At 48.0% G+C, this 16,648-nt stretch overlaps 1 protein-coding gene across 1 annotated transcript in view; it reads right to left on the reverse strand.

Annotated features, from left to right (window-relative positions):
- The window catches only part of PFN1 (profilin 1), a 32,782-nt gene extending 29,215 nt beyond the window's left edge, over positions 1-3,567 (reverse strand). The window contains exon 1 of the mRNA XM_082253336.1: positions 3,343-3,567. Coding sequence (XP_082109462.1) covers positions 3,343-3,471 — 129 coding nt within the window. The 5' untranslated portion in view covers positions 3,472-3,567. The remainder of the gene's footprint in view (positions 1-3,342) is intronic.
- Positions 3,568-16,648: the final 13,081 nt, after the last annotated feature.

The raw sequence follows: 16,648 nt of genomic DNA on the forward strand, positions 1-16,648 counted from the left end.
AGGGGACCACACAATTAGTGCTAGAGGGGTGTATAGGGACCACGCAATGCAGGGCTAGAGGAGAAGTATAGGGCATGGGGGGGGTATAGTGTATGGGGACCACACAATAGAGGGAAGTATAGCATAGGGGACCACAATGTAGGCCCAGAGGAGGAAGTATAGCATATAGGGGACAAGTGTAGGGCGGGGAGGGGGGTATAGCATATAGGGGTCCACACAATGTAGATCAGAGGAAGTATAGCGTATAGGGGACCACACAATTAGGGCTAGAGGGGTGTATAGGGACCACGCAATGCAGGGTTAGAGGAGAAGTATAGGGCATGGGGGGGGGGGGGGGGGGAGTATAGTGTATAGGGGACCACAATAGAGGGAAGTATAGCATATAGGGGACCACACAATTAGTGCTAGAGGGGTGTATAGGGACCACGCAATGCAGGGTTAGAGGAGAAGTATAGAGCATGGGGGGGTGTATAGTGCATGGGGGACCACACAATAGAGGGAAGTATAGCATATAGGGGACCACAATGTAGGCCTAAAGGAGGAAGTATAGCGTATAGGGGACCAGTGTAGGATGGGAGAGTATAGCGTATAGGGGACCACAATGTAGGGCTAGAGAAGTATAGTGCACAGGGGACCGGACAATGTAGGGCTGAAGGGGGGGCTAGTATAGTGTACAGGGGATCACACAATGTAGATCAGAGGAAGTATAGTGTATAGTGGATCACACAATGTAGATCAGAGGAGTATAGCATATAGGGGATCACACAATGTAGGGCTGAAGGGGGGGTATAGTGTATAGGGGATCACACAATGTAGGGCTAGAGGGAAGTAGTGGGTAGTATAGTGTACCACAATGTAGGTAAGATGAAGAGTATATTATATAGACAATAGCATGTTGGGGACCATCCAATGTAGGGCAAGGGCTATATAATGTACAGGGGAGAATGTAGAGCAGGGGGAATAGTATATTGTATAGGGGCCCTACAATGTAGGGATGAGGTGACTGCCCAGCACCCTATATGGGACATTTGGTGTCTAGAGGTGATTAGTGAAGAGATGATATAGGAGATGCAGAGTATAGAGGAGAATTGCTATGACCGGACACTATAGGAATGTGTACACTGCCTGTGAGCCATACAGAGAGCCCCATAGGGGTGTGGCAGGCCAGGCCGCCGTCCACATGAACTACACAGGAAATATAGGTGATATGTGAGCCTAGAGGGGGGCGGAGTCCCTACAAGCCCCAGGCAGGGGGAGAACAGGGGGGCACTCCTTACCCCCCCCCCCTATCAAGGGGCCAGAAGACATTTAGAGCCACAGGAATGTGTGAAGGGGCAGTGAGCGGACGGTGTAATCTCATACACTATATAGGACTATGGAGGGTGAGGAATGTAGTATTGATGGGGGGGGGGGTGGGAGTCCGCTCCTTATACACAGATGGGATGTAGGGAGGGGGAGGGGGTGATATGTAGAGAGGTGACAGGTCAGTCCTGTATATGGGTGTGGCAGGACAGTATAGAGGACATGTGGGGCAGAATGACACATTTGGACCCCCCCATTACATACACTACAGAAGAAACCCTCTACAGCAGGGATCCTCAAACTACGGCTCTCCAGCTGTTGCAGAACTACACATCCCATGAGGCATTGCAAAACTCTGCCATTCACAGTCAGGACTAGGCATGATGGGAATTGTAGTTCCTGAACAGCTGGAGGGCCATAGTTTGAAGACAAATAAACGTAACCACACAGGGGCCCCTATACATACACCCCATATAATGGGGGCCCCATACAGGAAGGGCCATCAATCCATACATGAGGGGCTACAAATAAATGTAACCACACACAGGGGCCCCTATACATACACCCCATATAATGGGGGCCCCATACAGGAAAGGCCCCCCAATCCACCCACCCCTATACAGGTGAACACCCCTCCATACACAGGTTCCAATCTTTTTTTGGGGGGACCACAGGGCCCCCCCCCCATGCACAACCCATAGATGCACTGGGGTCCATGTACATGAGGGGCCCCCAATCCATACACCCCTATACATGATGGGCTACAAATAAATGTAACCACACATGGGGGCCCCCCCCTCTACATACACACCCCATACAGGAAGGGCCCCAACCCATACACCTAAGGGGCCACCAACGTAACCACACAGGGGCCCCTATACATACACACCTCATATAATGGAGGCCTCATACAGGAAGGGCCCCAATCCATAAAACTACATGATGGGCCCCTATACATACACCCCAAATAATGGTGTCCTCATACAGAAAGGGCCCCAATCCATACTCCCCTAAAAATGAGGGGCCCCTATACATACACTACACCCCAAATAATGGTGTCCTCATACAGGAAGTGGCCCCCAATCCATACATGAGGGGCCCCTATACATACACCTCATATAATGGTGGCCCCTAACAGGAAGGGCCCCAATCCATACACCCCCAAGATGGAGGGGCCCCTATACATACACCCCATATAAAGGTGTCCTCATACAGGAAGGGCCCCAATCCATACACCCCTAAGATGGAGGGGCCCCTATACATAGACCCCATATAATGGTGTCCTCATACAGAAAGGGCCCCAATCCATACACCCCTAAGATGGAGGGGCCCCTATACATACACCCCATATAATGGTGTCCTCATACAGGAAGTGGCCCCCAATCCATACATGAGGGGCCCCTATACATACCCCATATAATGGTGGCCCCTAACAGGAAAGGCCCCAATCCATACACCCCTAAAATTGAGGGGCCCCTATACATACACACCCCATATAATATAGTGTCATATAGGAGTTGGCCCCCAACCCATACATGAGGGGCCACCAATGTAACCACACACAGGGGCCCCTATACATACACACCCCATATAATGGTGGCCCCTTACAGGAAGGGCCCCCAATCTATACCCCCCGCACACATTGGCCCCCATTCCTACCATAGTGGGCCTATATAAAGGAAGGGTCCAATCTTTTTTTTTGGGGGGGGGGCATGCACAGCCCATAAATGCACTGGGGTCCTTGTACATGCGGGGGCCACACAAGTAACCCTATACATACACACCCCACATAATGGTGGCCCCTTACAGGAAGGGTCCCAAGTCTTTACCTCCCCCGCACACAGTGGACCACCCCATTCCTCCCATAGCGGGCCTATATAAAGGAAGGGTCCAATCTTTTTTTTGGGGGGGGGCATGCACAGCCCATAGATACACTGGGGTCCTTGTACATGCGGGGGCCACATTTGTAACCCTATACATACAGTCTATACACCCCCCGGTGACAGAAGGGAGGTGCCCCGCCCTGAGGCGCCCACGTACCGAGATACTACCGAAGCCCCCTCCGGGGTAGGCGGCCCACACGCCGTGCGGAGGAGCCAGGGCGTAGATGGCGCAGTCCGTGCACACGGTGCCGTCCACCATGGTGTTGACGTAGTCTATCCAAGACATGGCTGGCGGGGCGGCTGCGGGTGTTCTTCGGGCGGGTGTGAGAGGAGAAGGGAGAGAGAGACGCCTCGTGCTCTTTGGAGGGGTGCGCGCGCAGAATCCTCTCCCGCCGGCCCCGCCCTTTATAAAGCGCGCCCTGACACGGGGGAGGGGCGTGCGGGGGCGGAGCCTCCTCCGACAGGGGAGCGAACGGAAGGGTGGGCGGGGTTCGCCGTCTGCAACACACCGGCGAACAGGAAAAGGCGGTTTCAGAGGGGGGGTTGAGGAGGGGGGCGTGTCTACGGCTCGAGCCGAGCAATGCGTGCTGTCGGGCAGGGCGCGGCCGAGAGGCAAGTGCGCGTGCGCGGAAGAAAAAAAAAATGCCGGCGGATGTGGCGCGTGGATGACGCAGGCGTGGAAGGGTACGTCGGACGTAAAAAAAAAAAAAAAAAAGGTTGGCGCATGCGTGGTGGTAAAAGGCGTCAAGGGGTAGAGTCCCTTGTATAAGCAGAGTGTAGGTGTATATAGGACGATGCCAGGCCCATAGATGGGATATAATGATCAGTATACTGGTATAGCTATATAAATAAAGGCCTATATACTGTGTAACGTCCAGTACCAGGCTGTGTCACCCCGCTCTGCGCATGCTCAGCCTCTCTCTATTTATTAGTACAGTATAGAGGCCAATCTGCAGACATCCTTCTCCACCCCACCCCCCTTCCTGCCCAGGACAATTTTCAGTGCTGTCGCACTTTGATTGACAATTACTCAGTCATGCAACACTGTACCCAAATGACATTTCTATCATTTGATATTTGAGACAGATAGAGCTTTCATTTGGTGGTATTTAATCACCACTGGGGTTTTTTTTCTATTTGTTTTGCTGAACAAATGAAAAAAGTCAGAAAATTAACCAATGGTCACTGATGAGGCTGCACTGATAGGCTGAACGGATCTGCACTGATATGTACTAATGAGGCTGCACTGATATGCATTAATGTGCCCTGATGGGCTGCACTGATATACACAGATGTGCACTGTTAGGCTGCACTGATGTGCACTGATAGGCTGCACCAATGGGCACTGATAGGCTGCACTGATATGCATGGATGTGCACTAATAGGCTGCACTGATGTGCACTGATATGCATTAATGAGCCCTGGTGGGCTGCACTGATATTCACGGATGTGCACTGATATGCACTCATGAGGCTGCACTGACATGCATTAATGTGCCCTGATGGGCTGCACTGATATACACGGATGTGCACTGTTAGGCTGCACTGATGTGGCTACACCGATATACAGGGATGTGCACTGATGTGGCTGCACTGATGTGTACTGATAGGCTGCACCAATGGGCACTGATAGGCTGCACTGATATGCATGGATGTGCACTAATAGGCTGCACTGATATGCACTGACGAGGCTGCACTGATATGCATTAATGTGCCCTGATGGGCTGCACTGATATACACAGATGTGCACTGTTAGGCTGCACTGATGTGGCTACACCGATATATACGGATGTGCACTGATGTGGCTGCACTGATGTGCACTGATAGACTGCACCAATGGGCACTGATATGCATGGATGTGCACTAATAGAGATATGCACTGATATGCACTGACGAGGCTGCACTGATATGCATTAATTCGCCCTGATGGGCTGCACTGATATGCACGGATGTGCACTGTTACGCTGCACTGATGTGGCTACACTGATATGCATGGATGTGCACTGTTATTTTCCACTGCTGTGGCTGCACTGATAGGCTGCACCAATGGGCACTGATAGGCTGCACTGACATGCATGGATGTGCACTGATATGCACTGACGAGGCTGCACTGATATACATTAATTCGCCCTGATGGGCTGCACTGATATGCATGGATGTGCACTGTTAGGCTGCACTGATGTGGCTGCACTGATATGCACGGATGTGCACTGTTATTTTCCACTGATGTGGCTGCACAGATAGGCTGCACCAATGGGCACTGATAGGCTGTACTGATATACATGGATGTGCACTGAGAGGCTACAATGATATGTACAGATAAAGGTGCACTGATATGCTTTAATGTGCCTTAATAGACTGCATTGAAATGCACTGTTATGCACTGATGTGGCTGCACTGATGAGGCTACACCGATAAAACTGATGTGGCTGCATTGATGGGCACTGACAGGCTGCGCTAATGGGCACTAATAAGCTGCACTGATGAGGCTGCAATGTGGGGCACTGATAGGCTGCACTGTGGGGCACTGATAGGCTGCATGATGGGCATTATTAGGCTGCACTGATGAGGCTGCACCAATAAAACTGGTGTGGCTGCACTGATGGGCACTGATAGGCTGCACCAATGGGCACTGATAGGCTGCACTAATATGCACTGATAGGCTTCACTGATGTGGCTGCAGTGATGAGACGACACTGATTGGCACTGATGGGGCTGCAATGATAATCAGTGTAAGCAGTGTTCTGACAGGCTTGCTGGTTATCAGCAATCCTTTCCTCACACAGACACAGTGTGGGAGGAAAGGATGGCTGATAACTGGCCAGTCTGTTTACATGTGATCAGCTGTGATTAAACAAGGGTGATCACATGGTAAAGGACCACTTCAATTGGCCCTTTACCCAGATCTGTGATCAGCTGTGTCCTAAGGACACTGCAGTCACAGAGCGTGCCCAATGCATGCCAAAGGGGTAGGGTTCTGGGAGGACGTCTATGGAGGTCCTCTCACATTTTTGTAATTATTTTATTCTATCTTTTCATGTGACAACACTGAAGAAATGACACTTTGCTACAATGTAAAGTAGTGAGTGTACAGCTTGTATAACAGTGTAAATTTCCTGTCCCCTCAAAATAACTCAACACACAGCCATTAATGTCTAAACCGCTGGCAATAAAAGTAAGTAAACCTCTAAGTCAAAATGTCCACCTCATGGCAAAGAACTCCCTGAAGATCTGAAAAAAGAATTGTTGCTCTACATAAAGAGGGCCTAGACTATAAGAAGATTGCCAAGACCCTGACACTGAGCTGCAGCATGGTGGCCATAACCATACAATGGTTTACCAGGTCAGGTTCCACTCAGAACAGGCCTCACCATAGTTGACCAAAGAAGTTGAATGCACGGCTCAGCATCATATCCAGAGGTTGTCTTTGGGAAATAGAAGTATGATTGCTGCCAGCATTGCTGCAGAGATTGAAGGCGTAGGGGGTCAGCCTGTCAGTGCTCAGACCATACGCCGCACACTGCATGAAATTGATCTGCATGGCTGTCATCCCAGAAGGAAGCCTCTTCTAAAGATGATGCACAAGAAAGCCCGCAAACAGTTTGCTGAAGACAAGCAGACTAAGGACATGGATTACTGGAACCATCTCCTGTGGTCTGATGAGACCAAGATAAACTTATTTGGTTCAGATGGTGTCAAGTGTGTGTGGCGGTCCCCAGGTGAGGAGTACAAAGACAAGTGTGTCTTGCCTACAGTCAAGCATGGTGGTGGGAGTATCATGGTCTGGGGCTGCATGAGTGCTGCCGGCACTAATAAGCTACAGTTCATTGAAGGGACCATGAATGCCAACATGTACTGTGACATACTGAAGCAGAGCATGATCCCCTCTCTTCGGAGACTGGGCCACAGGGTAGCTAACGACCCTAAACACTCCTGCAAGATGACCACTGCCTTGCTAAGGAATCTGACAGTAAAGGTGATGGACTGGCCAAGCATGTCTCCAGACCTAAACCTTATCAAAAATCTGTGGGATATCATCAAACAGAAGGTGGAGGAGCACAAGGTCTCTAACATCCACCATCTACGTAATGTCATCATGGAGGAGTGGAAGAGGACTCCAGTGGCAACCTGTGAAGCTCTGGTGAATTCCATGCCCAAGAGGGTTAAGGCAGTACTGGAAAATAATGGTGGCCACACAAAATATTGACACTTTGGACCCAAGTTGGACATTTTCACTTAGGGGTGTACTCACTTTTGTTGCCAGCAGTTTAGACATTAATGGCTGTGTGTTGAGTTATTTTGAGGGGACAGCAAATTTACACTGTTATACAAGCTGTACACTCACTACTTTACATTGTAGCAAAGTGTCATTTCTTCAGTGTTGTCACATGAAAAGATAGAATAAGATATTTACAAAAATGTGAGGGGTGTACTCACTTCTGTAAGATACTGTATTTAAAATTATAAATAGATGGATAGATAGGTAGAGGTTCAAATATCCAACAGAAGAGGTAGAGAGGGTTGTAGGCTACGCATTTCTTGAATCAATGTCCACTTCCTCAGGGAATAGGGGGTTCATATAGGGACATCATTGCACAAGGACCTTTATACAGTCCACTTTAATTAGATTTTTTAAAATATTTATAGATATACATAACAGCAAACACAACTCTAGAGCAGTGGTCCTCAACCCTGGCCTACAGGGCCCACTAACAGGCCAGATTTTAGGTATTACCTTGGGGAGATGCAGACTAGAGTACTGCAATCACTGAGCAGCAAATTATATCACCTGGGATGTATTTCAGTTATCTTGAAAATCTGGCCTGTTAGTGGGCCCTGTAGGCCAAGGTTGAGGACCACTGCTCTAGAGGATAAGCATACATACACATGATCAATGTGCAAGCCTCTGGCTGGGCCACTCAAGGACATTCACAGAGTTGCCACTCCTTTGTTATCTTGGCTGTGTGCTTAGGGTCGTTGTTCTGTTGGAAGATGAACCTTCACCCCAGTCTGAGGTCCAGAGCTCTCTGGATCAGGTTTTCATCAAGGATGTCTCTGTACATTGCTGCATTCATCTTTCCCTCGATCCTGACTAGTCTCCCAGTTCCTACCATTGAGAAACATCCCCACAGCATGATGCTGCCACCACCATGCTTCACTGTAGGGATGGTATTGGCCAGGTGATGATTGTTGCCTGGATTCCTCCAGACATGACACTTGCCATTCAGGCCAAAGAGTTCAATCTTTGTTTTATCAGACCAGAGAATTTTGTTTCTCATATTCTGAGAGTCCTTCAGGTGCCTTTTGGAAAACTCCAGGTGGGCTGTCATGTGCCTTTAACCACTTCAATACAGGGCACTTCCCTCCCTTCCCGCCCAGGCCAATTTTCCCCTTTTAGCGCTGTTGCATTTTGAATGACAATTGCGCGGTCATGCAACACTGTACCTACACCAAATTTATGTCATTTTCCCCCCACAAATAGAGCTTTCTTTCGGTGGTATTTGATCATCTGTGCGATTTTTACTTTTTGCTAAACAAATAAAAAAAGACCGAAAAGTTTAAAAAAAAAAAAAAATTTTTTTGTTTATGTTATACAATTTTGTAAATAAATAATTTTTTTCCTGCACTGATGAGCACTGATGAGACTGCACTGACAGGTACTGATGAGGAGGCACTGATGGGGTGGCACTGATGGGGTGGCACTGATGGGGTGGCACTGATAGGCGGCACTGATAGGCGGCACTGATATGCGGCACTGATAGGCACTGATATGTGGCACTGATAGGTAGCACTGATATGCAGCATTGGTGGGCACTGATAGGCGGCACTGCTGGGCACTGATAGGCGGCATTGATGGGCACTGATAGGTGGCACTGACGGGCACTGATAGGTGGCACTGACGGGCACTAATGGGCACTGATAGGCGGCACTGGTGGGCACTGATGGGCACTGATGGGCGGCACTGATCGGCACTGACGGGCGGCACTGATGGGCACTAATGGGCACTGATAGGCGGCACCGGTGGGCAATAATGGGCACTGGTGGGCGACACTTAAGGATGGCAATGATGGGCACTTGTGGGCAGCACTGATAGGGAGGGCACTGGTGGGCAGCACTGATGGGGTGGGCAATGGGGGGCTCCCTGAGCCCTGATTGCCATCCCTGGTGGCCATAGTGGGCATCCCTGGGGTCATAGTGGGCATCCCTGGGGTCATAGTGGGCATCCCTGGTGGATCTAGTGGCATCCCCCCCCCCCGAGGGTCTGCACTGGTAATCAATGATCTGATTACCAGTGCCGACCCCCCCCCTGTCAGGGGAGCCGCCTATCGGCGCTCCTTTACTCGTGCCTGTCAGGCACGAACTAAGGAAAGCCGATCAACGGCTGTTCCTATTTACTATGTGACCAGCCGTGATTGGACACGGCTGATCACATGGTAAAGAGCCTCCGTCAGAGGCTCTTTACCGAGATCGGAGATGCAGGGTGTCAGACTGACACCTCGCATCACCGATCGCCGCTCTGCGCGCCCCCGGGGGGCGCCCAGAGCTCTGTTATCCTGCCGCCGTCATATGACGTCCGGTCAGGATAACTCAACCACATTCCCGCCGTCATTTGCCTATAGGGCGGGCGGGAAGTGGTTAACTAAGGAGTGGCTTCTGTCTGGCCACTCTACCATACAGGCCTGATAGGTGGAGTGCTGCAGAGATGGTTGTTCTTTTGGAAGGATCTCCTCTCTCCACAGAGAAATGCTGGAGCTCTGCCAGAGTGACCATCAATTCTTGGTCACTTCCCTGACTTAGGCCCTTCTCCCCGATCACTCAGTTTGGCTGGGAGGCCCGCTCTAGGAAGAGTCCTGGTGGTTCCAAACTTCAACTATTTACGGATGATGGAGGTCATTGTGCTCATTGGGACCTTCGAAGCTGCAGACATTTTTCTGAACCCTTGCCCAGATCTGTGCCTCCATACAATCCTGTCCTGGAGGTCTACAGACAATTCCTTGATCTTCATGGCTTGGTTTGTGCTCTGACATGCACTGTTAACTGTGGGACCTTATATAGACAGGTGTGTGTCTTTTCAAATCATGTCCAATAAACATTTATCACAGGTGGACTCCAATCAATTTGTAGAAATATCTCAAGGATGATCAGTGGAAACAGGATGCACTTGAGCTCATTTTTGAGCATCATGACAAAGGCTGTGAATACTTATGTACATGGGATTTTTTCTTTCACATTGTCTTTATGGGGGATTGTTTGTAGAATTTTGAGGAAAATAATGAATTTAATCCATTTTGGAATAAGGCTGTAACATCACAAAATGTTGGACGAGAAGGCATAGCTCGCAGTCTCCGCTCTAATTTATCCTAAAGGTGTTCTATCGGGTTGAGGTCAGGACTCTTTGCAGGCCAGTTAAGATTCTCCACCCCAACCTCGCTCATCCATGTCTTTATGGACCTTGCTTTGTGCACTGGTCCAAATCATTTGGTGGAGGGGGGATTATGGTGTGGGGTTGTTTTTCAAGGGTTGGGCTTGGCCCCTTAGTTCCAGTGAAGGGAACTCTTAAGGTGTCAGCATACCAAGACATTTTGGACAATTTCATGCCCCCAACTTTGTGGGAACAGTTTGGGGACGGCCCCTTCCTGTTCCAACATGACTGCGCACCAGTGCACAAAGCAAGGTCTATAAAGACATGGATGAATGAGTTTGGGGTGGAGGAACTTGACTGGCCTGCACAGAGTCCTGACCTCAACCCAACAGAACACCTTTGGGATGTATTAGAACAGAGACTGCAAGCCAGGCCTCCTCATCCAACATCAGTGCCTGACCTCACGAATGCTCTTCTGGAAGAATGGTCAAACATTCCCATAGATACACTCCTAAACCTTGTGGACGGCCTTCCCAGAAGAGTTGAAGCTGTTATAGCTGCAAAGGGTGGGCCAACTCAATATTGAACCCTACAGACTAAGACTGGGATGCCATTAAAGTTCATGTCCGTGTAAAGGCAGGCGTCCCAATACTTTTGACAATATAGTGTATATGATTATTTGGGGGATTTTAACTAATCTTCAGGCCTAAAATGTGCTTTTTACCATGTGTGCAAAAGGGATGTTGATGTCTGCGAGGGGGAGGGCTTCTCATAATCTGGAAGCCCCCATTTAGAATAAGGGGCCCCCTAGATACCTCCCCCAGGAGAATGAGTACAGGGTAGGTTGGAAGGCACACGATACAAATGAAACAAATCTTTACGATTAGAAGTTACATTGTACAATGTGGATCCAAGGCTGATTTTATTGCATTCAGAGATGAGGAAGGAAAAGATTCCCACTGTTGGAGCAATTAGATCACCCTGCATAAGGACTTCTACCCCTCCTCTGGATCAATAGCAGGTTTGGGGTTCTGAGGATGCGGGCGAGGGAGCAGTTTTGTTTGTTTTTGGGCAAATTCAATGTTCAATGTTTTAATAAACCTGACTATTACAGCTACTATATGGCCAGAAGTATGTGGACACCTGACCATCACACCTAGTATATGGCCAAAAGTATGTGGACCCCTGACCATCACACCTACCTATATAGACAAAAGTATGTGGACACCTGACCATCACACCTTGTTTATGGCCAAAAGTATGTGGACCCCTGACCATCACACCTACCTATATAGACAAAAGTATGTGGACACCTGACCATCACACCTTGTTTATGGCCAAAAGTATGTGGACCCCTGACCATCACACCTACCTATATAGACAAAAGTATGTGGACACCTGACCATCACACCTAGTATATGGCCAAAAGTATGTAGACACCTGACCATCACACCTACCTATATAGACAAAAGTATGTGGACACCTGACCATCACACCTTGTTTATGGCCAAAAGTATGTGGACCCCTGAACATAACACTTGCTAAATGGCAAAAAATATGTGGGCAACCCACCATCCCACCTACTATATGGCCAAAAGGATGTGGACACCTGACCATCACACCTACATATATGGCCAAAAGTAAATGGACACCTAACTATTACTCCAAGTATAGGAACCTTGGACCATCACACCTAACTATATGGCCAAAACTATGTGGACAACTGACCATCACACCTTGTATATGGACACCTGACTATATGGCCAAAACTATGTGGACATCTGATCATCAAACCTAGTATATGGCCAAAAGCATACCTTCAAAAGTATGTGGGAACCTGACCATCAAACCTACCTACATGGACAAAACTATGTGGACACCCAACCATCACACTTAGTATATGGCCGAATGTATATGGACACTTGACCATCACATTTACCAATATGGTCAAAAGGTATGTTCAGACCTGTTCATCAAACCTACCTACGTAGACAAAACTATGTGGACACATGGCCATCACACCTACCTATAGGACCAAAAGTATGTGAGCACCTGATCATCACACCTACCTATAGGGCCAAAAGTGTGTGGACACCTGACCATCACACCTACCATAGTATATAGCCATATAGTGCATATATTGTTCTCTTTCTGTTGTGCTTAGCTGACACTTTCATTAGGCTCCTGCCCAGCCTGTTCTATCAGTGTTGTCTTTTCCTTAAACCACATCAAAGGTTTATTGCAAAGGGATTGTGAACTACAAATTGGTTTCTATAATAGAACAAGTAATAACCTCGTAAATGTCAAAGGAACATATCAGAGCGGAAAGGAACGGTGAAAATCTTCGAGGAGGCTCTTCCTACGTAGGGATGAACTTCGGGTTGTATACGAGTTCTGCGAATGGGCGAAGAAGATGGCCAGTTCACCCACCACAACAATGTTTGCATGTTCTTCCCACTCCTCATTTTGCATCTTACATAGTTACATAGTAGGTGAGGTTGAATAAAGACAATTGTCCATCCAGTTCAACCTGTGTAGGTGTGTGTGGCCGTAATCATCTCTCATACCCCTGAATGTTCTGATCCTTGAGATGTAAGTCCAAGAGTCTTTTGAAAGCCACCATACTACCCGCAGAAACCACCTCTTGTGGTAGAGAATTCCACAATCTTGTAGCCCTAACAGTAAAGAACCCCCTGCGTTACCTGAGGTTAAAACGCTTCTCCTCTAATCGCATTGTATGCCCTCGAATCCTCATGCAATCCCTTCAACTGAATAGCTGTTTTTCTATGCTGAGATCACCATTGAGGTATTTATAAATTGCTATCCTGTCCCCTCTCAGGCGTCTCTTCTCCAGGGAGAATAAATCAAGCGATTGCAGACGTTCTTCATAATTAATTAAGGTCCTCCAATCCCCTAATTAGTTTAGTTGCCCTCCACAGGACTATCTATCTATCTGTCTATCTATCTATCTATCTATCTATCTATCTATCTATCTATCTATCTATCTATCTATCTATCTATCTATCTACCTACCTATCTATCTATCTATCTATCTATCTATCTATCTATCTATCTATCTATCTATCTATCTATCTATCTATCTATCTATCTATCTATCTATCTATCTATCTATCTATCTATCTATCTATCTATCTATCTATCTATTCTCATAATATAAATAAAATGAGGACTTTGACATAGCAGATGAGACCCCTTTGCAATGGGCCCAGCACTTCAGCTCAGAGATGTCACAATCAGAGACCCAGAGACATAGAAGAGACAGCCAGGAGGGGCAACTCTCCACCATCCATTTCTGTGGCCTTTGTAGCACATAGGTTGTGTCAACTTTCACACAGCAGAAGTTTCATTCGCTTGCATTTTTCCCTTCGGCTAAAAAAGAAGTACACATATACAGAACTCTAATTTTGACACTTCTGTATTTCTCCAGCCGTCACTTCCTTCCCCTGAAAAGCGACGTTATGGCCCCAGCCACCATCCAGCCTTATATGGTGCTCTGCGCTGGTGTATACCGGAACCTCCGCGGTCTCATTTCCCCCCCTCATAGCACTTTTCACAACTTATCGCCTTTGTGCTGACAGTTTCCACCCTGTATTCACACCACAGAACCATGGGGACCTGTCATAATATACATTGTTATATATGTGTCTGTATATTAGAGTGTCAGCTCTGAAGGACACACCTCTCTCTATATACTGTACCTGTGTCCCCTCTCAGTATATTAGAGTGTCAGCTCTGCAAGACACACATCTCTCTATAAACTGTAACCTCTCTCTGTATATTAGAGTGTCAGCTCTGCAGGACACACATCTCTCTATATACTGTATCTGTATCATCTCTGTCTATTAGAGTGTCAGCTCTGCCGGACATGCATCTCTCTATATACTGTATCTGTATCCTCCCTGTGTATTTGAGTGTCAGCTCTGCAGGACACACATCTATCTATATACTGTATCTGTATCCTCTCTGTATATTAGAGTGTCAGCTCTGCAGGACACACATCCCTCTATATACTGTATCCTTTCTATATATTAGAGTGTCAGCTCTGCAGGACACACATCTCTCTATATACTGTATCTGTATCCTCTCTGTGTATTAGAGTGTCAGCTCTGCAGGGCACACGTCCCTCTATATACTGTCTCCTTTCTATATATTAGAGTGTCAGCTCTGCAGGACACACATCTCTCTATATACTGTATCTTTATCCTCTCTGTATATTAGAGTGTCAGCTCTGCAGGACACACATCTCTCCATATACTGTATCAGTATCCTCTCTGTATATTAGAGTGTCAGCTCTGCAGGACACACATCCCTCTATATACTGTATCCCCTCTGTATATTAGAGTGTCAGCTCTGCAGGACACACATCTCTCTATATACTGTATCTGTATCCTCTCTGTATATTAGAGTGTCAGCTCTGCAGGACACACATCCCTCTATATACTGTATCCTCTCTGTATATTAGAGTGTCAGCTGTGCAGCATAGTACATTGAATGATCCAGTCTTGGGGCAGACACTGGGTGTAGTTCTTCATAGATCATTTATATGAAGACAGGAGGGACGGATAGGGAAAGTGGTTATTATGGGCTGGGTCTCAGTCCCGGTGACTTGCATGGATGTGTCAGGTCTGCGGGTACAGGGCGTGCCCCTTCTCTAACCTGTATCATTTTTTATTAGGGTATAGCAGCAGTGCCTGACCTCTCATTTCCTGCATGGTGCTGTGTGCAGGAAATGTGTCATCCTCAGATCAGACATGGGCCTATGTAATAGTCAGAGAACATTTCCAGCGAGCTGAAGCCAAATCTTCCATCTGGCCAACCAATACTGTTACATGGTTAAAGTCTATCTAAATGCAAGAAGGAAAATATAATATATTACAGTCCTTAGATGTGGTGGCTGCATTCATTTTATTTATTTGCCTTTCTTTTCTTTTCTCCTGGTGATCCCTACAGTCATCCTGTCCTGGGCTGACAACACTTACTGAACTTAATCTGTGTAGGAGCAAAACAGCTGTTCTGGCCTGCTGCCACTATCCTAGCAACCAATGATGCTGCTCTGCTGGCTGCCAGCGTTGTAGCAACCAGTGATACTGTGCAGGCTGGCTGCTAACATCATAGCAACCAATAATGCTATGCAGGCTGGCAGCCAGTGTTCTAGCAACTAGTGATGCTCTGCAAGCCGGCTGCTAACGTTCTAGCAACCAATGGTGCTGCTCTGCTGGCTGCCAGCACTGTAGCAACCAGTGATACTGTGCAAGCCAGCTGCCAATGTCCTAGCAACCAATGATGCTGCTCTGCTGTCGGCCAGCATTGTAGCAATGATACTATGCAGGCTGGCTGCTAGGATTGTAGCAACCAGTGATACTGTGCAGGCTGGCTGCTAGCACCATAGGAACCAATAATGCTGTGCAGGCTGGCAGCCAACGTCCTAGCAACCAATGATGCTTCTCTGCTGGCCTCCAGCGTTGAAGCAACTAGTGATACTGTGCAGGCCAGCTGCCAACATCCTAGCAACCAATGATGCTGCTCTGCTGACTGCCAGCATTGTAGCAATCAGTGATACTATGCAGGCCGGCTGCTAGCGGCATAGCAACCAATATCGCTATGCAGGCTGGCAGCCAGTGTTCTAGCAACTAGTGATGCTGTGCAGGCAGGCAACCAATGATGCTGCTCTGCTGGCTGCCAGCGTTGTAGAAACCACTGATACTATGCAGGCTGGCTGCTAGCATTGTAGCAACCAGTGATAGTGTGCAGGCTGGCAGCCAGCATTGTAGCAACCAGTGATGCTGTGCAGGCTTGCTGCTAGCGTCATAGCAACCAATAATGCTATGCAGGCTGGCAGTCAGTATTCTAGCAACTAGTGATACTGTGCAGGCTGGTCGCCAATTTCCTAGCAACCAGTGATGCTGCTCTGCTGGCTGCCAGCCTTGTGGCAACCAGTGATACTGTGCAGGCCAGCTGCCAACGTCCTAGCAACCACTGATACTGTGCATGCCGGCTGCTAGCATTGTAGCAACTGGTGATACTGTGTAGGCTGGAAGCCAGCGTTGTAGCAACCAGTGATACTGTGCAGGCTGGCAGCC

Source organism: Pelophylax lessonae, assembly GCF_965119305.1.
Source record: "Pelophylax lessonae genome assembly, chromosome: 4".
NCBI classification, from domain to species: domain Eukaryota; kingdom Metazoa; phylum Chordata; class Amphibia; order Anura; family Ranidae; genus Pelophylax; species Pelophylax lessonae.